We start from the raw sequence: 23,934 nt of genomic DNA, 5'->3' as shown, positions 1-23,934 counted from the left end.
TGCTAACAATGGAAAGAGAGTATGAGGATGTGATAATATTCAAAATAAGTGCTTTAGTGCGGTTAAACAGTTTCCTGTGTAGAGGAGACATTAATGTTTGCTCTTCTTTAATGTTCTATATTTCTGTGTAAATAGCTCAGTTCATTCTGATATAGACCTACTTTTTAAAGCATTATAATCCAAGCTTTGAATCATAATAACAGCATGGAAACAGAAATGACAAAGTTTAATAGTAAGCTGCATCTCCACTGTTTTGGCCTTTAAATGTGGTATTTGGACTTCATTGTAATTGGAATTTTTTATTAGTGCATTATTGCAAGAGAAAATGTACATTTCAAGACAGTTCACTTGTACATAATTGCATTATAAACATGTCAACAAGGATGTCAAGTGTGAGGTCTTAACACACCTGAAAGTTCCAATGCCTGGTCAACATTTGGTACCAGTTTTTGTGCAAAGTCCCACACTCTTTTGTCTACAATCAGTTGTTCTCTAGTAAGATGCCTCTGCAGTGGGACTCTTACATGTACAATCATACACACATCAAATGGCACATGGTACGTATATCCAAAGTATTTCAAAGAGGAATGTACTGATATTTGCTCCACCTTTCTCGGGTCAACTATCATCTTTGTGGGATTGAATACATTCTTTCGATCAGGTTCTCTGTAAATGTGCTCCATGATATTGATGCCAGGAACATTATTCCATTCTGGCCGTTTGTACTTTTCACTGTCCTCAAACTGAGTTTTGGGGAATATGCGGTTCTCAATAAGAAATACACCTACACTGGGGTGTGCAGACTGGAGGTCCTCCATAAGAGAAGGTAAATTTACATGCTTGTAAGGCATGATGATCTCATCAATGTCATTCAGGAGAACATACTTGGACTGATACATGTGCCTGTAAATGCACTCATTGAGTGTTGTTAGCTGTCCATAATAGTGAAGATCACCCGTGTGTTTATCGAAGTTCCAGCCTGAGGACGGTTTAAGAAATTGGTCGATAGGCCATGAAACGATCTCTAGTATTCCCTCTCTCTCATAGTGCTTTAAGAGTTTTTCAAGGTCAGGTCCACAACTAGTGTTATAGATTACCACTCGCTGTATGCCCAGAAGCTTGTACATCTCTATCGTTTGAGCAAATTGCAGTACATTATTGTAGTTGCCGAAAAGGTTGGAGATGCAAACAGTGAAGTTATATTTAAAGGTCGCTCTTATCACTCGATTTTTTATTGGTAGGTATTCCATCTTGAGGTTGGGTGAATCTTTATCAGTTGAGATGAGGACATGTGTTGCATTTTGCAAGTGTATGCCATCACAAATCACATCTGAGACATGAAAGGGGAAACCAAAATTGTCACGGTGTATCTGGACATCTGTGTTAACAATTTTACAGTCATGGTCAATGCTGCAGTAGACACAGTAAAGTGGCTGAAGACTATTCCTGTTGATTATGCTGATGACTCGAATGGTCTTGTCCAATCTGTGGTCGATAAATGCAGACACCATAAAGTGCTTTGAGTCTTTGATGGACGTTATTGAAAATGAAGCCTCTGCAAACTTCTGTGAATTATTGAATGATTTTATAATTATGTAATGAGGACGTGTGCCCATGTATGCTAATACAATCAATAAGACGATAACAGTGACGATACATAATCCCAGGAATTTCTTATATTTGCTTTTTTTCCCCATTTGCCTTCTTATGCCTGTAGAGGAAAGAACAGAGGCGTGTCAGAAACTGTATAAAAACTCTGAAATTTCCAGTCATTGATTTAGATTGTATCATGTTAAACTGAACAAAATCACTGCAAGGCCAGAATTGTCATGACAGAAAAAATAGGCCAATCTTGTGGATTTTTCTTCAAACCATACATACTGTGATGAAATGAAATGATTTTTGAACTTGGTGGTTTCCTAGTCCCATTTATCAAATAATTGACCTCTGTTTTATATTGTAAAAGTTATCAATAAAACTATTTTAACACTTTGTTTCTTTTCATATGAGTGCACAGTTTATAATAATAATAAGGCAATAAAAATAATCAAATGGTATAGTTCTTGGCTACTTTCACTTTCCCTACAAGATCTTTTCTTATTTATATTTTTTTTTTTTTGTGGCCTACTTTGACTATTCAATCTAAAATCTAATTAAATGTATTATTAACATATTTAGTTATAGACAAAGTTATCAAAAACAAACAAAAAAAAATGAAACAAACAAAAAAGCACCTTATGAGAAATGCTGTCCTTCCTGAATGCATCTATCAGAATGTCAGCTTAACTTTGGAACAGCCCCTTAATTTTCATAAATCAACAATGCAATGAATAGTCTACCAGCCTGCCTGTTTAGTCATCCTGCATATTTAGTCACAAGCCCCAAGTAAACAAATGATGCATTTACACTTAAAGGGATAGTTCACCCACAAATAAAATGTATCTTTATTTACTCACCCTCATGCCATCCCAGATGTGTTTTACTTTCTTTCTTCAGCAGAACACAAATTACAATTTTCAGAAAAATATCTCAGCTCTGTAGGTCCATACAATGTAAGCGAATGGTGATCAGTCCTTTGTAGCTCAAGAAAAAAAAGAAAAAAAAGAAACCTAAGTGTTTAAATCATTATCTTCAGAAGCAATATAATAGGTGTGTGAGAGAAAGAGCAATATTGAAGTCTTTTTTTATTTATTTATTTTTTTTATTGTAAATCTCCACGTTAGCTTTCAATTTCAGATAAAACAGGCACAAAGTCACGTTGTGCCTGTTTTATTGTAAATCTCCACGTTAGCTTTCAATTTCAGATAAAACAGGCACAACGTGACTTTCAGATGTAAAAGTGAAAGTGGAGATTTAGGGTAAAAAAGGACTTACATTTGGATCGGTTTCTCTCCCACATAATATAATTGCTTCTGAAGATATGGATTTAAACACTGGAGTCATATGGATTACTTTTGTTTCCTTTGTGATTTTTGGCACTACAAAAAGTCTAATCATCATTAACTTGCTTTGTATGGAGCTACAGAGCCATTTAGAGATATTCTTCTTATAATCTTTGTGTCCTGCTGAAGAACAAAAGTCATACACATCTGAGTTGACATGAGGGCGAGCAAATGAAGAGAGAATTAACATTTTCGGGTGAACTATCCCTTTAATTACTGACTGTCAATCTTTTTTTTCTAAAATTTTGAGCTAAAGACTTAATACTTAAATGCTTTATATAAAAAATCTTAACAGTAATCTTTTTATTTGTTACAAATGTATTATGCTAAACATCACATTATCATCTAAAACTTATGCTGATGCAAGTGAACACACTGCAGACAGGAAAACTAACACAGGCTTCTGTCTTCTGTTTTATTCCATTGCACTGGGTTGCACTGGTGTTCGCTGGCGAGTATCGCAAGCTGGGTTGCAAGGGTGCAGTTGAACTGCTCCACCAACCCGTCACATTGTGGGTGAAGGAGAGTGGAATGGGCCTCCATGAAAACCTCCACCAGGTATCCACAAGTCTGCCCCTAGTCGTTGTGGTCCTTTTTTGGACACTCCAAACTGGCATAACATTTCCTCATCCAGATACCCTGCAGATGTGATGGGCTCTCTGGTTAGGGATCACATATGCCTCAGGCCACTTTGCGAAGTCACAAACCTCTTCAGCGGTTCCTGGTGAGTGCCAGTGCCTGTACAATGAGCCATCTTACAGGGTAAGCATGTCCTACTGGCAAGGCAGTCTTTCATCTCAGGATCCAACTGAGATAATACCTCTCAGCCCAGTTACTGCCCATCCTCCTACCACATCCACACTGGCGCCAGGATGGGGTCTGCTTATCGGGTTGTTCTCCCTCAGCATTGGCTCTTGTTGGTGCCACCAAAGTCTGCACAAGTCTTCCCATGTCCGCTCCTCCTGCCATTGGCTGTAGCAGCATTAACCAGCCTCATGGGAATGATGGGAGAGGGCGTCCGCATTTCCTTGATCTCAGCTGGGCCGATGCTAGATGCCAAATTGGTAGTCCTGCCCCACTTTCTACCACCTTGCCACCTGTCCCTCCAGGTCCCTGAAGCAGAGGAGCCAGGTCAGCCAAGCATGATCAGTCCACAAAAGGAACTGCTGCCCTTACAAGTATGGCAAGAAGTGACGGCGTGTCTGCACCACTGCAGGCAGCTCCCGGCATGTCATGCAGTATTTCCTTTCCAGACAGCTCAGTGTCCGGCTATAATTGGCGACAACCCGCTCACCATCTTCCCCAATGTCCCCATTGCTGGTGTCCGTGTCCACAATGAAGGACCTGTTCTTGCATCTATAAGAGGTAGAAATGGCAATGGTTTTTGCATGCCATAATTAGTGTCCACAATTACCACCTTTCTTAGTGCTGTCTTACATAGGTCTATCCAATGTACTTTTCTGCAAACAGTCAAATAACTTGGTCAGATCTATGAAGGCGAAATACAGTGGTATAATTTTGCTCCCTGCACTTTTCTTGTAGCTGTCTAATAGTGCAAACCGTGTATATGGTGGACCTTTCAGCTCTGAACCCAGACTGGGACTCAGGGTATACTCTCTCTGCAAGACTATGGAGCCTCATCAGGAGGATACATGCAAACAGCTTCCCCATGGTGCTGAGAAGTTAGCGGTATTTGTTAGTCACCTTTATTTTAATTTCTGAGGGAATTCCATCATTCCCAGGGGCCTTTCCAGGAGAGAATGCCTTTAACGCATCACAAAGTTCCTCTAAAGGTGTGCTCAGCATCTAATTTGGTCATGGTGGGCAGAGGCTCGATGGCATTCAGAGCTCTCAGTAACTATGTTCTCTGGCGTACAGCTGCGAGTAATATTCCACCCAGCATTCCATATGCCTGTTTCTATCCTTCAACACCTCACCTGTGGTCGACTTAATTGGTCGGTCTTCCTCGGTAAAGGGCTGATGGCCTGCTTGATTCCATCATACATTCCTAGCATGTTACCACTGTCCGCTGCATCTTGGAGCAGAGTTTGAGCCAGTAATCATTGGCACACCACCGGGCAAGCTGCTGCACTTGACTCTGAACCGACCAGAGCGTCTATAGGTTCTCCTCACTGGGTAAGGACCTGTTTACAGTGAGTGCCTGTCTCTTCTCAATTGTAGGCATCAACACTTTACAGTGAGCTTCAAACCAATCAGCTGACTTAACTGTCATCTTCCAAGAGTTAAACGTTGTAGTGTTGTAGATTATGTTGTGTAGTTGTTCCCACCTCTTGCTGATATCGGTGTCGCCCTGCCGGGGCAAGGTCTTTTCAAGTGCATGGACAAACTTGCATACTTTTGAAGAGTCACAAGTTTTGCCTGTGTCAATGGGTGGCCTACCTTCCTTTCTGGTGCTAAAAAATCTTTGCAGCTGGATGTTCAGCTTGCTACACACAAGCAAGTGATCAGTGTAACAGTCTGCACTATGGTAGCTGCGTGTCACCCTAACATTACCTTTTGGTGAGGATGAGGTCAAGCTGGTGCCATTGTTTTGATTTTGGATGTTGCAATGAAACATTGTGCTGGGTCTGACATTGAAAAAGGTATTGGTTATGCAGAGGTCATGATAAGAGCAAAGTTCTAAGAGATGCTGTCCGTTTTCATTCATCTTCCCCATTCCAAACTGTCCCAGACAGGATGGCCAACTGTGGTGGTTGCTGCTAACTCTGGTGTTATAGTCGCCAAGAATTAATAATTGCTCTTGAGAAGGGACCTTCATGATGGCAGTGCAAAGTTCATCATATAACTTGTACTTATCTTCCTGGGTAGAAGTTAATGTAGGCACACAGACACTGAAGATGTTGACCAGGCCCGCTGCTGTTTGAAGCTGGATTTTCAGCATTCTATCATGCCCCACATTTGGTGGTATGACTGTGAAATCTCAGTTGTTCCTGATTGCAAAAGCAAACACCATGTTCTTTTTTTCTTCTGGAGGCTTCCCATGCCATAAAAAGAAGTCCTTCTCCCTGAGACATCCAGAGGATGACAGCCTTGATTCCTGGAGGGCCACAACATCCATCTGCAGCCTTCTCAGCTCGTTGTTGATGACAGCTGTCTTCCGAGCATCAATGTCCGATATCAAAATGTTTCAAATTTTTAAGCACATTTATACAAATTTGACTCAGGAAAATATGAATCGTTTAGTGTTTCCATTCAATATCTTGATATATCCTTTGCATTATCTTGAGGGAGCCATCTTGTCATGATGGAGAAGCTTAATGTCATCCTTCTGGAAAAGTTTTATTTGCAGAATGTGGAGCAATTGTACCTTATTTCATGACATGCTGCCAGGAGACGCCACATAATAAGTGTAATAGGCTATCTGATATAATTAGGGCTGAATTGGCTGCTATGCCCACATGGCATACCTGGGAGCGCCTGCCCTCAAAACTATCCTGCTTGGTGGATTGGTAGGACCCACTTTGATGACCAGCTGTGGGTTAAACATTTCCCAATTTCAAGGGCTATCTTCAAAGATTTGTGTGCCAATCAGGGGCATGACTAGAGGGAGAGCAGTGTGGGCAGCCGCCCTAGGGCCTGGGGTGAGAGGGGGCTTGCAAAGATTGACCAAAAGAAACCATAAAAATGACTGCGGTCATGAGGGGCAATTAAAAATGTCCAAGGCCCCCCAAAGGAAGGGTGGCGCAACATCCAAGTTACGCCACTGGTGCCATTAAGGTTGGATCTTTGGTTGATTGGGCCAGGCACATCAAGCCAGCGCACACTCATAACACGAACACAAATAGTCAAAACACATAGGTAATCGTTATGCAAATAAACTGTTTCCATAACCTTAATGCACATTTTAACTAATGCAAAACTAGAAAATTATCCACCTCTGTCTAGAGCATTGAATTTAACATGATTTATATTGTTAAGCCGGTTCTCTTCTCCTCCTTTCCCCTTTAACCCCTTACATAATCCTATAGTATATTAACCAAAATGATTTAAAAATAAATAAATATACAATTCAGTTGTAGTGTCATTGTAACTCACTGCACTCTTTTGTTCATCTTTGCCACTAACATCATCCTCATTTTTATAATTACACTATAAATATATGCATTGTGCATATTGTGCTTGGGCTATCAGTTCATGAAGCAGACTGCTTTTTTGGTAGATACATCTGTCATGTTACTCATATTGAAACCATTTCTTTCCAGCAGATAGCAGTGTCAATTTTGTACCATTTTTCAAGCCTTTTTTTTGTATACAGATGTTATAGAATTATTTTGATGAAAAGATGTGTGCTTAAAAAAATCTCAGATACAGAGATACAGTATCTCAGATACAGAGATACACTTGCGGCTGAGCACTTTTGACTTGGGTCAGTAAGCAACTATTAAACTATATGGAACGATGCATTAGAATGCATGCATAAGATTTAGGAAAGGATATGCCATTTGGATTATTGCTTGCCTTTTCACAAATATAAGTCCTTATTACAAGTTATATTTTTGAACTGTACCGACTGGCTCATTTGAACTCACTTTACAGGATCTATCACAAAACTGTATAGGAGCGCTCCAACAATACAAAATTAAGAATGCCGTCATCTTGCACTTGTATTAAGAAAAAAAAAACTTTCAAGATTTATAATTTTTTTTCACATTTACATTAATACTACAAACATGTTAATTGGTAAGCCTCAGAAAACCTTAGTGTTTCAAAGTTTGGTTCATTCTCTATCAGTTCTTGGTCAAAGCCCCACCCCCTTATGTCCACAGTCAGTTACTGTTTTGCAAGATGCCCCTGCAGTGGGACGCTTACATGTATGATTCTACACACATGAAACGGTACACGGCAAATACCTCCAACTCTTTTCAAGGATGAATGTACTGAGGTTTGCGCCACCTTTCTCGGGTCGACTATAATCTTTGTGGGATTGAAAACTTTTGATCAGGTTCTCTGTAAATGTGCTCCATGATATTGATGCCAGGAACATTATTCCATTCTGGCCATTTGTACTTTCCATTGTCCTCAGGAAGGATGTTAGTTTAGGGGAATATGTGGTTCTCAATAAGGAATACACCTACACTGGGGTGTGCAGACTGGAGGTCCTCCATAAGAGAAGGTAAATTGACATGCTTGTAAGGCATGATGATCTCATCAATTTCATTCAGGAGAAAATACAGTGCATCTGGAAAGTATTCAAAAGCTTAACTTTTTCCACATTTTGTTATGTTACAGCCTTATTCCAAAATTGATTAAATTCATTATTTTCCTCAAAATTCTACAAACAATACTCCATAATGAAATCATTGAAATCTTTGCAAATTTATAAACAAAAAAAAAATTAAAAGAAATCACATGTACATAAGTATTCACAGCCTTTGCTCAATAATTCGCTGAAGCACCTTTGGCACTGATTACAGTCTCAAGTCTTTTTGTGTATGATGCTACAAGCTTGGCACACCTATTGTTGGGCAGTTTCTCCCCTTCTTCTTTGCAGGACCTCTCAAGCTCCAACAGGTTGGATGGGAAGCGTCAGTGCACAGCAATTTTCAGATCTCTCCAGAGATGTTAAATCGGGTTCAAGTCTGGGCTCTGGCTGGGACACTCAAGGACATTCACAGAGTTGTCCCGTAGCCACTCCTGTGTTATCTTGGCTGTGTGCTTAGGTTAATCTTCCAACAGGACAACGACCCTTCGCCCCAGTCTGAGGTCCAGAGCGCTCTGGAGCAGGTTTTCATCAAGGATGTCTCTGTACATTACTGCATTCATCTTTCCCTCAATCCTGACTAGTCTCCCAGTTCCGGCCGCTGCAAAAAATCCCCACAGGATGATGATGCCATCACCATGCTTCACTGTAGGGATGGTATTGGCCAGGTGATGAGGTTTCCTCCAGACATGATGCTTGCCATTCAGGCCAAAGAGATCAATCTTTGTTTCATCAGACCAGAGAATTTTGTTTCTCATTGTCTGAGAGTCCTTCAGGTGCCTTTTGGCAAACTCCAGGCAGGCCGTCATGTGGAGTGGGGTGTGGCTTTCTTCTGGCCACTCTTCCATACAAGCCTGATTGGTGGAGTGCTGCAGAGATGGTTGTTCTTCTGGAAGGTTCTCCTCTCTCCACAGAGAAATTCTGGAGCTCTGTCAGAGTGACCATCGGGTTCTTGGTCACCTCCCAGACAAAGACCCTTCTCCTCTGATCGCTCAGTTTGGCAGGGCGGCCAGTTCTAGGAAGTGTCCCGGTGGTTCCAAACTTCTTCCATTTGATGAGATGAGGACATGTGTTGCATTTTGCAAGTGTGTGCCATCACAAATCACATCTGAGACATGAAAGGGGAAACCCAAATGGTCGCTGTGTATCTGGACATCTGTCTAAACAATTTTAGTCATGGTCAGTGCTGCAGTAGTAAAGTGGCTGAAGACTGTTCCTGTTGATTATGCTGTTGACATGAATGGTCTTGTCCAATCTGTGCTCGATAAATGCAGAAACCATAAAGTGCTTTGAGTTATTGATGGGCGTAATTGAATTTAAAGGCTCTGTGATTTTCTGTTTATTGCTGGGTTGAAGGATTCCGGTGTAATAAGTGCGATTGTCTCTGTGTGCCAAAATCAACATTCCAATGAGGGTGGCAATAAATAATATTGTAAAAAGAGTCTTTAATCTTTAATTTGTCCTTTTCCATTTGCTCTTTAATTACTGTGGATTAAAGCAAAAAGATGCCAGAAATCATGCGAATACTCAGATCAATGTGCAATATAATTTGTGAACAGTCATTACATTTTGGGCTATTGGATTTCACTTAGAATTCTGTCTTTTCCCTTTTCCATATATCTTTCATCAAATTGTATTTTTCTTTTAAACATATATAAGATGAAAAAGACTATGATTAAACCAGTATCACACAGATGTGTTGAAAGTATGCATAAAAGGCTGGCCTGGGAATTTTTTATTTTTTTTGCAATACATGAACAGAAGTACAATAAGAACAACAAAATTAAAAAAAAAATGTAAATAACGTAACAAAATGTTTTTAAATAAATAGTTTTTGTCTTTGAAAAATAACCCTGGTTTGCAACACACAACCCGCCCCCCGAATTGCTTTTAACCAATGCAGAAATTGTAACAATAAATATTTATATATAAAATGTAATAATGTTTTTGGGTGGGCATTACTCATGTTTGTGTGGGCTTAGGCCATCCCTGCCCATGCCATGTAGTCTGAAAAATGTATATGAAGTCATGCAGTCTGCACGCACATTAATTATAGAAGAATTTGCAAAATGCTATTTAAAATAGTTTTAGTTGGAGTATAGCATGTCACACCTCAGGACATGTCAACTTTCCAAATGTGTCTCATGTCATCTACCCATAGACATACAAGTTTCAATTCACAATAAGCTTGTGTGTACAGTGTGTACAGAAAACTGTTTGTCTAACACTTTAATTTACACACTTACACAGGTTAAAAAGCATGTAACTGAACTATATGGGCATAAAACATTGTACTCATATAGCTGTAGCTGCAGAATTATGCTTGTAAATAGGGCTGGGAATCTATTCTTAAAAGAATTTACTCCTCGATTCCAAGGCATTGGGAATCGAGAATCAACTTGAAACGTTGGATGCAACTCCAAAGCTGGAGTTGATTCCTTTTGGGGAAACCTGTTGATATTTTCGGACTGTATTTATTTACTCGACCACTGAACTACTACACATTTCAGAAGCCTAACAGCACTAACACAATTAACAAAAGTCTTATAAAATTACACTGCATCTCAAGTCTTTTGTAGTCCGTCAGCATCTGTAAATCTGCTGTGTTTGTTCATCTGTATTAAGCAATCACACAAGCCCTTCAACACATCTGCTTTACAAGTCTGCCGGTATTTTACTTTGGATTAAACATATAATCAATTAACAGTAAACTGGCATACAATAACAACTTGCCGATGTTACAACACAAGTCTACAACAAGGAGATGGCAGAGTTCAGTTAGGGTTCTAGTTTACATCAATAAATCGGTATGTTACATTTTAAATTATCAATGTGCTGCACTTATAAAAGCAAGATCTAACACTTCTACTCATCCAAGGCAAGCTCTTTTTTCAGATTATTTTGGCTGTATTAATGCCAACGGCATACATTTTGCCAAAGGTGTACACGCTACTGAATCTCCAGCGCCATGGCAAAATAAATTTAATTCAATAGTTTTGAGCATCCATTTTGAATTCAATGTGAAAATAACAGAAAAATCGTTTAATGTATTGATCTATCTGGCTCACTGATTTGTTTTGTTTTTTTGGACTGACTTGTTTTGAGCAAGTTTTTTTTTACTTATTGCTCTTGCAAGCTTGTGAGTTTGTAACTTGTCACGACAATGTGTGGTTAAATTAAACATTTGTAATTTGTAATTAACAATGTGGCAAACAACATTGCACCAAACACCAATCCAAGTATACAAAGATATAATCCAGTTATCCAGATGCGTAGATCCAAATATATGCAATGGGAAGGAATGATGAATCCGCACTCAAAAATGGGCTAAATCTCACATCAATTTATTTATATAGAGGCTCCAAAAGAGTAGAAAATGTCCCAAGTGTAGCAGCAAAACGTTTTCGGGTTTACCCCTTCATCAGTACTAAATACTGAGAAGCACACACTTGCAACGATTTATAGTACAAGCCTTTACCATAAACATTCTAATATTAAGCATGAAACTGGTTCAAACATCAAAAGTCAAGACACGTAGTTATATACATTCCAAGAAACACTGCTTGTATCAATAAATAAAAACATATTACATTTTAGGATCAAATATACATTATTTCCCATTGATAAAATAAAACTATTTTTGCACATTAATATAGAAATGAAATTTAGTATAGCCCATTGTTTCTGTTTTTCATCCATTAATTGTTGGTCTAGACTATATCCCAGATCATCACCGATCCTTCATCTGGTCATCTAACGGTTAGATGGAGACCTGGAGAGGACTTCAAGCAACAGTGTCTCGCACCCACTGTGAAGTTTGGTGAAGGATCGGTGACGATCTGGAGGTGCTTCAGCAAGGCTGGAATCGGGACAGATTCGTCTTTGTGAAGGACGCATGAATCAAGCCACGTACAAGTTAATCCTGAAAGAAAACTTGCTTCCTTCTGCTCTGACAATGTTTCCCAACTCTGAGGATTGGTTTTAAACAGCAGGACAAAGCTCCATGCCACACAGCCAGGTCAATAAATGTGTGGATGGAGGACCACCAGATCAAGACCCTGCCATGGCCAGCCAATCTTCAGACCTGAACCCAGTTGAAAACCTCTGGAATGTGATCAAGAAGAAGATGGATGGCCACAAGCCATCAACCAAAGCCGAGCTGCTTGAATTTTTATGCCAGGTGTGGCAAAAAGTCACCCAACAGCAATGTGAAAGACTGGTAAAGACGCATGACAGCTGCGATTGAAAATCAGGGTTATTTCACCAAATATTGATTTCTGAACTCTTCCGAAGTTAAAACATTAATATTAAGTTGCTTAATATTTTACTATATTTTTATTTGGAATTTGGGAGAAATGTTGCCAGTACTTTATAGAATAAAACAAAAATGTTCATTTTACTCAAACACATGCCTATAAATAGTAAATCCAGAGAAATTGACAATTTTGCTGTGGTCTAAATTTTTTCCTGAGCTGTAGCCTATATCCAGCTCCAAAACCGCTCCATTGGATAATCATTAATATTTGCCATTTCTTTACCATATTTGCCGTTTTGTTGTTACACATAACTAATTAAAAGCAACTAAATTGAATGTTGAAGTATTATTGCTGCAATAAGTGGTATTGTGACAAACATCTGATTTAAACTGGGGTTCTCACAAAATAGCGCTGGGATGAATGACTAATGAGACATTGAGAGCACCTGGAGAGCGCGCATGTTGGAGAAAGTGAAACAGAGCGCACGTAACCGCTTAAACTGTCTCTATCGCTCCACTCTCATATTGCGATTTTTATTCGCATCTTTATTTGTTGTTTAATTCGTTTTTACATCCATTGAAATTGCCCTCCTTGCCCTCTATACAGTGAGTCTGAATTACTCATTTGAATGAATAAATGTTATTCATCCAAAAATGTAACAACAAACCAGAATATTCATCTGAATTACAGCATGTCTGAAAGTGTCAATTTGCGAATGTTTAGAATTGCCAAGAACTCACCCTCCAGTGGTCGTAATGTCATCATTCTAGGGAAGAGAAAGTGCTCGCGCTTCAGAGTGTAGTGTGTGATGCCAGTGCATGCTGCACATAGAAGAGAGAGACAGAGAGAAAGATCGGCCCAGAATCTAGGCACTATTGGCCGATCACAGATTTAAGACGAAGAACAGCCGATCGCGATCGGTTTCAAGTCGATCGGTGCATCCCTAACTACAAGATTAACTATGATTTGTAAAAAGTAAGAATAGTTCAAGCATAATTTGGGCTGTAAAACCATAATAACCACAATGCATAATTGATTTAACTTACTAACTACACTATATGTAGGAAAACCATAGTAATACAAGAAACTAAATCATAAAAAAAAAAAAAAAAAGAAAGAAATCTGCAAAAAAAAAAAAAAAAAACATGGGTTTACTATACAAAATGATACATTTATGGAACATTAAATAAAGTTGTGGTTATCATTACAGTTTTACTATTTTAAACAATTACTCATTTTTGTAAGGGCATTTTTTTTTTTTTTTTTTTGGTAGACACATTCCACAATTAAGGCTTGGTGTTACTTTAGTAAAACTGTAGTAACCATGCTTTTTAGCAGAATCATTTAGATTTTAATTGCCCCAGTTTTGGTTTTCTTGTTACTATATACTCAGCAAACACTATTTTTTTTTTACAATGTTTCACAGTGCTGCAGTTTGGTTGCAGTTAGGCAATGTTGCAGTACAACATTTTAAAAACGTCCCAGAACAACACCTGAACAACACAACCAAAATAAAACGTTTTAAAAACGTTGTGAAAGTACCAACCTTGAATTTTAGTAGTCAAAAACGTAAATATACGTTAAAATATGTTTAAAGTATGTCATAAAATAAAAAAATATAATCAGACCAAATTACAACATTTGTAGACTTATTTAGGTGTTGAAATAAGATGTTCAAATACATCATGAAAATACCATGTTTTAGGTGACCCCCAACATCTATTACAAATAAACAGCTCTACCTTTATGTTTTTTCTTTTTCTGCACACTGGCACCTTACTTACAATGAAAGTAAAATAAAAAATGGTAAATGATCTGCACTTATATAGCACTTTTTTTTTTTTACTTTAGAGGTTACCAAAGCGCTTTACACTGTGTATACTTCCATCTGGTCAGGGATGGAGGTAATCTGGCATACCGGGCATTTTCCTTGTTGCCCGATGCACTTTGATCAGGGGAAGACTGTCCATCGGGAGAACTGAGCAGGCCGGTGGGCCGCTATAAGCTAAAACGAGCTGCCGCATTATGCAGAAAGGACCACAAAACCGCACCACGATATGCAGAAAAGGACAGTGAAGTGGCTAAAATTAGCTGGATTTACACAACCCGACCCACAATTTTCACTCAGAGCTAGAGTCTGTGGTGCTAGCTAATCTCTCACAGGGCCTAATTTAATTTAGACACCATGTCTCTTCCTCATCTGGGGTTAGACATCTCTTAAAATATTTTTGTATGCTCATTCTGAAAAGCAGGGTAAAAACTAGGGATGTCAGTTTCAGCTTTTTATCTTTTAATGTTACCTCAGACTGCTAAAGATAGCTAGCTAGTGAAGACGTAAGCAGTGTCACATTATGACAATTAACCTAGTAACACTAACGTTAATTTACTTTACTCATCATGATTGTAACTTCGGCAGGAATATTATCTGTTTGCTCTTGTACACTGATGATGATAAATTGTGTGTCGAGTAGTGTATAAATGCAGTGAATACATTTAATGTTAGTTAACGTTAATTACCTCAAAGATTACCTCCTCAACCAAATAACGTTAGACAGATCCAGGAATAGTACAGTGCAGATATATCATCAAAATAATCATCTTTTTATTTTACATTTATAACAAATAATGAAAAAAAAAAATTCATTATAGAAAATTGTGCAACGTTGAATCATCCCACCTTTCAAGTTTTTGGTTGTATTTATAGCGGCTGCACATTATATAATCAAAAGGTTTGATAATTATGTGGATTTATGTTCATGTATTTATCTGTAGTCGTTGTAGACCTAAGGTCTTATTTACTTATGTTTGTGTAGTAAACAGGAATTGTGTTGACAGGGATATTGGGGAAATACAGTTTTAAAGGTCTGCTTGGTCCTTTTACCTCAGGATAAGCATCTGAACATCATGGCCAAGTTGGTAGAGAGTTTGATCATGATTTGTGTCTCTTTCTCTCAAGAGAGGCAGAGCAACTAGGATGATTTCTGTTACAGTCTATCAAAAGGGTGATTGTGAAATGGCAATATATTGAGCATTTTTGGTTGTAACAGATGTGGCAGAACTGTACAGGCTAATGGAAAGTTTATGGGCAATTAAAAAAAAAAAGAAATCTGCTGCAATTTTGTTTTCTGATGTTGAATGATGACATTATTAGTGTGTCTAACAGATCCAGAAAGCAGTGTGATTGTACATAAAATAAGGGTGTCATGTTGAAATTGTTTAGATTGTTCTATATAAACTCCATCTCTGTGCCCAACCTTCACTAATTTGTATAATATTAAAAGAAATTCTGTTTCTTTCTGTTTCTTTTTAACAGGCTGGTAATGCTGTGGCTGGTTTATGAAACCGATCTTTACTCTTTGACATGAGACATAATTTGCTGTTTTGGAACATTGCCAATTATTCATATGTGGCTTAAATAGGTGCTAGTAAGTATTTATTAGTTGTTTGTCTTAAACAGTACAAAAAAAGAGCTCTCCCAGAATGCAGCTTCAATCTTCATGTAAAAGTTTTAATATAGTTTTTCTGAATTGCTTAAAAACTAAACCTCATTATCTGAACCAAATGTTCAATGGCCTAAACCAATTTGTCAAATCAATCATCCTTTTGCAAAATTCTAAACACAATCTCACTCACTAAAATGTTGTTCACACTGTGATGCACTTGTGTTTCAAAATGGTAAACACGGGCAGCAAAAGTTAAACACAACTACAACACAGTTGTCATCATTTGCACACAATGACTCAAAACACTTGTTTCAAATGATGTGAAAATGTGATGCTGAGGCAGATTGAATCTCTCATTTACTTTTTTTTTTTGCAGTTGCACAACATTTTTGAGTTTACTGTAATGTGTTTTTCATTTAGTGTGTTCTTTGTTCTTTGGGGTTTTGCAGTTGGACTACTAAATGTTTACAGTATGCAAGTGCTGAATATACAGACATTCAATACTGTATTATTTGCAGTACTACTGTAAGTTGTGATTATACTTTTTGTTTTTAAAGTAATTGCAAAATGCACTTACTATATACAATTTAAAAAAATAATCTGTAACTACATACCCTGGATGCTGTGTTCTCAATTTTTTATGTAGTGTCTAATAAACGCTCTGTAGTAATTATATATTGACTTGCTGTGTGTTTGAAGATTTGATTTTGTGTTTAAAGTTTTGAGAAAATGGGTGAAGGCTTCAAGAAATGTGTTTTAGCAATTAAAAAAAACTGTAAGCATGGAGTGGAGGCAGTGCGAGTCTGTTTATTGTACTCACTGAGAGCATTAAAGTGTAAAAGAGTTTTTGAAGTGACAGAAATTAGGAAAATGAACATGTGACATGATGAAGCTTTTGTTTATAATCATGAGTACAATGTGTGTGTCCAGCTTATCTAGTTTGGGGACATTTGTTTTTTCTCAAACCATGATCTAAAATCACGTATAGCTGTATGACCTGAGTGTGAAAATTGCAATAGCTTCAAAATCCACACTAAAACCAAGTTTCAATTTATAAAATGTTCCTCAGTTTCAGGGTTGGCAGTGAGGTATGTCCTCATTTAGATATTTAAAGTAAAGGGGTGTGTGTTTGTGTGTGTGTGTGTGAACCGGGTATCAGAAGTGTCAGCGTCAGTGAGGTATAACCGCTGGCCGACCTGTCCTGATACATTGGTGTTTGCCCACCTCACCACCCTACCTCCTTCCCGGCACAGGAAGAGCCACACTTCTGGGAAATAAGTCTGTATCACACTACATTAAAACACTACCATACCATATGTGACCATATTGTATTTCAGTGCTCCTCAACACGCGGCCCTAGAGCGAACTTTTGCGGCCCGCGTAATGATATCATCATCAGAAATATATTTATCAACAGCCTATCAAATCTGTATAAATTTTAAGATGTCCATTTTCATGAGGATTAAGACTAGTTCTCTACAGGGCTGCCGCTGGCCAAATTGATGCCCTACATTTCTGAATCACGTTAGAGAGGGAATTCATCTGCAAGAGGATGTTACAAAAATACAATTTTATAATAATATCTGAGCATGACTGATGGTATGAGAGCTGCGGTCGGTCTGCGCGCACATTCATAGACAGTACATTTGCGCTCACGCGTGGTCTGTCAATCAAACATGCTCGCAATCTCACTTGAGAGTAAAGGCCCAAACATACTCTGCGCAAGTACGAGAAAGCAGACACACCTTGCTACCAACCCTGTATCACATGAAATACGTTCCGAGGAAACTATTTTGCACTTTTGCTACGCAAGCTCGATTTCACACGTCATTGCATTGTGAAATGGGTCAGCGCTCAATTTATAACCCAATGCAAGTATGCATTCTCAGCGTTGCAGCAAGGGGCGCTGAAGACTATTTTCTTCTTTCAATCAACAACTGTCATGGCAGACTCTGGCAGCAATTTGAGTCCCCAGTACATTCAAACACATTTGTTTTGTCTTCATTCTCTCTATTTTGAGTGAATGGAACTCTTAAGGAACTAGTCTACGAACAGTTTGAAAAGCACCTTATTTTCATCCTGCCGCCATATACATTCTACAAAAGCAGCATTTTCCTTAAGCATGTGATCCGCTCTGCACCATCCTGTCACCGTAACTCGCAGCCTTGATTACGTGTTTGAATGGATAGAGCAGAGTGCAACTTCAGGCTTCAATCATTCCGCAAACATCCATGTCCCATATGAAAAGCATATTTAATGCTTACTGAGGAAATGTGTATGGACGTAGCTGGCATAAGAATGTAAAAGAAAAGGTGCATCTTAAAAAAAATATTGAACGTTGAATCAATGAAATCCCATCATTGGTGATTTGATCGATCCAGATCAATTAATCGTTACACCCCAAATAGTCCACAAACACCGTACAAACAAGTTTTCTTTGCATACAATACCTAGAGCAGAAAAAATCTTTTGATTAGCCTGTACCCAATGGTAACCACCTTATACCTGTACAGACTCCCAAAACATCATAAAGGGAGAATGCCACTAATGTCAGAAGAATAAACTTGGTAGCATACTTGACATTAGTGACTTACCGGTAGTAAACTATGTGAAATACAGTACCTAATAAACAGACTCGCACTGCCTCCACTCCATGCTTACAGTTTTTTTGAATTGCTAAAACACATTTCTTGAAGCCTTCACCCATTTTCTCAAAACTTTAAACACAAAATCAAATCTTCAAACTACTTTCGCAAAACCCCTGACTCTTCTGGCAAAATCAAACAATTGCCTCAAAAACATTTAATCTGTGCTCAAAATCAAACAATGCTTTCAGATCATACACACAGCAAGTCAATATATAAATACTACAGAGCGTTTATTAGACACCACATCAAAAATTGAGAACACAGCATCCAGGGTATGTAGTTAAAGATTATTTTTTTTAATTGTATATAGTAAGTGCATTTTGCAATTACTTTAAAAACAAAAAGTACAGTGTGTATACACTACACTGCAAAAAACACTAAAGTTTTTTTCAATTACTAACAACAAGCCACATTTTCAGTCTCTTTAAAGTCTGCATTACCAACATGAATTATGTCCAAACAGTTAATCTCACCTCCAAAACTCACTTAAACAAACACATACACAAAAAAAGTACTTCATACATGTCTCAAAATAAGCTTGTTCCACCATAACACTGGCAACAATTCTCATTCTGAAAATGTACTGACCTAAAAAACACTAACAACAGGGAGCATTACATAAATTATTAGCAACTTTGTTTTGGCATTTTTTTAAGTTTTAATGATTTTTCACATAAATCAGAATTTAATTATAGAATAACACCTTTTAAATTTATTGACTGTACTAAAGCAAATGCAACATGAATTAATCAGAAATGCTGCAGATTGTTTTCTTTGAATATAGTACTTTATTTGTGAAAATAAAAAGGTGAAAAAAAGTTCCTGGCCACAAGTTCTCAGCAACATCACATCTGATGTCTTCTCTGGCAAGGCATCTTGGAAAGTACCTTCTGGAATGTCTAATCCAACCCTGGCAGTCTTCGGGAGAAATGTCTCCACATACCGCATTCATTGCTTCCAGTTAAGTCGTCTGGTCATGTGAATGGTGGTCATAAACCTTCCACCTCCACGCAGAGAAAAACTCCTCTATGGGGTGTAAGAAAGTGGAGTATGGAGGCAGAAATAATACTGACATCCTGGGATTACCAGTCTGTGACTGCAGCAGAGTGGTGGAATGCCACATTATCCCACACAACTACGAAGGTAGGGGAATTTGGTGCCTCTGCTGGCACAAGTCGATTATGCAGGTCATCCAGAAAAGAAATAAGCCTCTCTGTATTATAGGGGCCAATGAGTGGTTTGTGTAACAGCAAACCATCATTGGACAGTGCTGCACACATCGTGATGTTAGCTCCTCTCTGGCCTGGGACATCCATGGTTGCTCTTTGTCCAATCCTTTTGCCAGGTTGAATCCAGCTTCATCCACAAAGATAAAAGAATGTGGAGTTTGGCTGGCTTCCATCTCCATTACCCTCTAAATTACAGACAGTTTTACAGTTATGCACAACTGTTTGTTACTGAACAGACATCTTACTTGGACATACTGATACCAGAGTTCTTTTACACGTTCACTGTTTCTCTCAAAGGGTATAGTGTTCAATTACTTCATCCTTATTTTATGTTTCTCTAGGACTCTGGCAATTGTCGTTGTGCTGACCATATTCACATTTCCAAAAGTGAAATTGTCTGCCAGCACTCTGTCACGAATTTCCTGCAGTTTTATTGCATTATTGGAAATTACCATGTCAACAATGGCAATTTCCTGAACATCTGAAAAGATTCTGCCTCTCCCTCCTCTCGGAGGCAACCTTTGGATCCTAAAACACAAAAATGACTGTATTGTAATAGGATTCAAAATGTCAATACATGTAAAAATGTAGACATATTGTATTGTACAGTAAAATGTAGTTCAGTTATCATCAAAGGATGCTCATGTCACCTGTTGTTTTGCTGGAAAATTCATACAATTGATGCATCTGTTGCACGGTGCAGATTTGGTTGCACCCTTGGACCAGCCTCTATCAAAGAGAGACCATGGTTTACAACATTGTCAATAATTGTGGCCCTTATCGCATCAGAGATCACCGCTCCTTTGTCCTCCACGCACTCTCCCTCTCTGTACCACTCCTCTTTCCCCACCAACCTGTCTTCTTTGATCCATATTTCCAAACAAAATCAGTCCGGGCATAGGTGCACTGCGAGCACCTTATCCACTGGGGGCATCGCTGAGTAGCCCTTGGTCGCCCCACCATCATGGGTAGTGAGGGCAAGGGAGCTGAAAGATCAGGACCGGGCAGTAAAAGGTGCCTCCCATGACCTTGTCAGCTCCTCGTGCCCATGTTCTGTTAAGTGCATCACAGTGTGAAATCTTTTTTAGTGAGTGAGATTGTGTTTAGAATTTTGCAAAAGGATGATTGATTTGACAAATTGGTTTAGGCCATTGAACATTTGGTTCAGATAATGAGGTTTAGTTTTTAAGCAATTCAGAAAAACTGTATTAAAACGTTTACATGTAGACTGAAGCTGCAATCTGGGAGAGCTCTTTTTTTGTACTGTTTAAGACAAAAAGCTAATAAATACTTACTAGCACCTATTTAAGCCACATGTGAATAAAATCTTTTAGACATAAAATAATACATTTTTCATACTATGACAAACATCACCTCTGCCAGACATGGTTTTCAATCACAAAAAGTAGCCTTTGTATTGTGATGGACTATGTATTGTAAGTGCACTGGGCATTTCACCAAGTGACAATGGAAAAACCATGGTCATAATTAACATACATTCCCAAAGCATTGCTTAAGTTGGATGATCAATTCCAACAGCAGTTTGAGATTTTTAGACTATTTTAAACTAATCATCTTTATAGCCCACAATTATGTTGATGTGCATTTTGACATTATATAAAGAAACACTCACATATGAAATCTCTCACAAAGTGCATTACATTACATGCTTACGTTTATGAAGACAGAAAAAAATGTAATATTATACAAATTAGTGAAGGTTGGGCACAGAGATGGAGTTTATATAGAACAATCCAAACAATTTCAACATGACACCCTTATTTTATGTACAATCACACTGCTTTCTGGATCTGTTAGACAGACTAATAATGTCATCATTCAACATCAGAAAACAAAATTGCAGCAGATTTCTTTTTTTTTTAATTGCCCATATTCTTTCCATTAGCCTGTACAGTTCTGCCACATCTGTTACAACCAAAAATGCTCAATATATTGCCATTTCAAGATCACCCTTTTGATAGACTGTAACAGAAATCATCCTAGTTGCTCTGCCTCTCTTGAGAGAAAGAGACACAAATCATGATCAAACTCTCTACCAACTCGGCCATGATGTTCAGATGCTTATCCTGAGGTAAAAGGACCAAGCAGACCTTTAAAAACTGTATTTTACCCATATTACTGTCAACACAATTCCTGTTTACTACACAAACATAAGTAAATAAGACCTTAGGTCTACAAAGACCACAGATACAGTATGAACACAAATCCAGACGGCCACATAATTATCAAACCTGTTGATTATATAATGTGCAGCCACTATAAATAAAATCAAAAACTTGAAAGGTGAGATGATGCAACGTTGCACCATTTTCAAGCCTTGAAATTTCTCACGAATGAGTCAAACTTGTGTTGTGAAATCATTCATTAGTCAAAATAAGTGCATGAAAGCAAAAACTTTGGGTTACGGTTGTAACCAGTGTTGTGCTAGTTACTAAGAAATAGTAACTAGTTACAGTTACTAGTTACTTCATTAAAAAAGTAACTCAATTACTTTGTTGATTACTTACACCAAAAAGTAATGCATTACTGTTAAAAGTAACTTTTTAGTTACTTTTTTAAAGAACGTTCATTAATGTTCCTATTAATGCCCTTTTATGCGTTATGGTCTTACTCTATACAAACACAAAACTGACTTAAACGGAAAGTAATTTGTAAACACTATTTTATTTCAGTCAGACCAGCACAAACTGAATATATCACAAGGATTTCTGAAATAAATAACAAAAAAAGCTGAATAATATGTTCAGAATCAAAAACTAAAGTGGCTTCTGCATCATAATAGCTGTTGTTTTGAGCCCTTAAAAATGTTCCTTTCACAGCTTAAGTATGAAAATTATTAACAATGTACAACATAACAAAACATTTTGAAATAAATAAATGAAAGCAATCTGAATTATTCAGAATCAATTTCGAGAAACTCAGCACCAAAAAACTGCTATTATTGACAAACATAAATGATATGCATTAAAAAAAACATAAAAAATATAAATGCTGTTTAAATATTAAATCTATGAGCAATTTCCAATCTAACCACAAATTAAGAGTTGCATGTCACCAACTTATGTAAAGTAAGCTGTCTGTATTCAAAGTGCAAAATCTGCTGTTGTATATGTCCATAAAAATAAAAGTTTTTCGATCCCATTTGCTGTGTGCCGCTGCCGCCTGAACATGTTATCATGCCAACGAGCTGCCTGAACGCCGGCGACTGCACAGTAGAAACAGGCTGCATGTTTTCAACAACATACCGTGCAATAGCTTTGTTGATCTGTCCCTGGCTGTGGCTAATAACAGTCCGGTTAAAATCTAGTCACTGTTGTTTGGCTGGAGGGGCTTGACTCACTTCGAGTGTGTCCACTGACACCGGGTTAGCTTCTAGCTTTGTCGAGGCATGTCGTTTCTGGAGGTGCTTCGACAGATTGGAGTTGCTATTTTTAGCAGTAGATAGGACATTCGAACCAGAAAGACACAGCTTACATTTCACTAAAAGATTTTTGTCTTTATGCTCAACTAAAGTGAAATAATGAGCATATTTCCACTTTGAAAAACTCGTCTTGCTCTCGCCTTGACTCGCCATGACTGTCGCGCATACTTGAATAAACGGAAACACGCCCACAGTGCGTCTGCGTGTTTACAGTGGTTGGCATCCGCCAATCCTACAATGCGTCGCTGCTGTAAACAGGTTAGGCTGTAGGCAACACTTCAGCCAAAATTAATTAATTTAAAAAAGTAACGGACAACGCACCATATGGTAACGGTAACGGAGTTAATTTATTTAAAAAGTAATGCGTTACAGTATTAGTTACTGTCAAAAGTAACTGCGTTACAGTAACGCGTTACTAGTAATGCGTTACTGCCCAACACTGGTTGTAACCTTGGCTCTCTGAGGAAGATGACTGAGACAACTCACTTATGGGACACCCCTGTTGCATGGTCATCCATGAAGCCCTATGTAAACACCTAAAATGGCTGTTGGCCCAAAATGGCATACAGCTCTTCCGAGCAGATGAATATTGGGCCCTCTTTTTGAGATGTCTCACTCATCTCCCTCAGAGAATCAAGGTTACAACCGTAACCTAAAGTTATCTTTCAGTCAACAAGTTTGGCATCTCACTAATAGGATATAGACAACGCCAATGTATTCAGTCACTAGAGCGGGCCTAACATAAGGGCACTT

At 38.2% G+C, this 23,934-nt stretch overlaps 1 protein-coding gene across 1 annotated transcript; it reads right to left on the bottom strand.

Moving 5' to 3' along the window:
- Positions 1 to 319: 319 nt before the first annotated feature.
- Positions 320 to 13,226, bottom strand: LOC127631240 (glycosyltransferase family 92 protein F13G3.3-like). The gene is made up of 2 exons (XM_052109307.1): positions 13,160 to 13,226; positions 320 to 1,711 (listed from the first exon to the last, which is right to left on the bottom strand). Exons 1-2 carry the CDS (start codon positions 13,182 to 13,184, stop codon positions 387 to 389), a joined length of 1,350 nt encoding a protein of 449 aa, XP_051965267.1. The 5' UTR covers positions 13,185 to 13,226; the 3' UTR covers positions 320 to 386.
- Positions 13,227 to 23,934: the final 10,708 nt, after the last annotated feature.

This window comes from Xyrauchen texanus, chromosome 37 (assembly GCF_025860055.1).
Source record: "Xyrauchen texanus isolate HMW12.3.18 chromosome 37, RBS_HiC_50CHRs, whole genome shotgun sequence".
In the NCBI taxonomy this organism is placed as follows: Eukaryota; Metazoa; Chordata; class Actinopteri; order Cypriniformes; family Catostomidae; genus Xyrauchen; species Xyrauchen texanus.
Note: the sequence above shows the minus strand (reverse complement) of the source record. Positions and strands in the feature narration are given on the sequence as shown.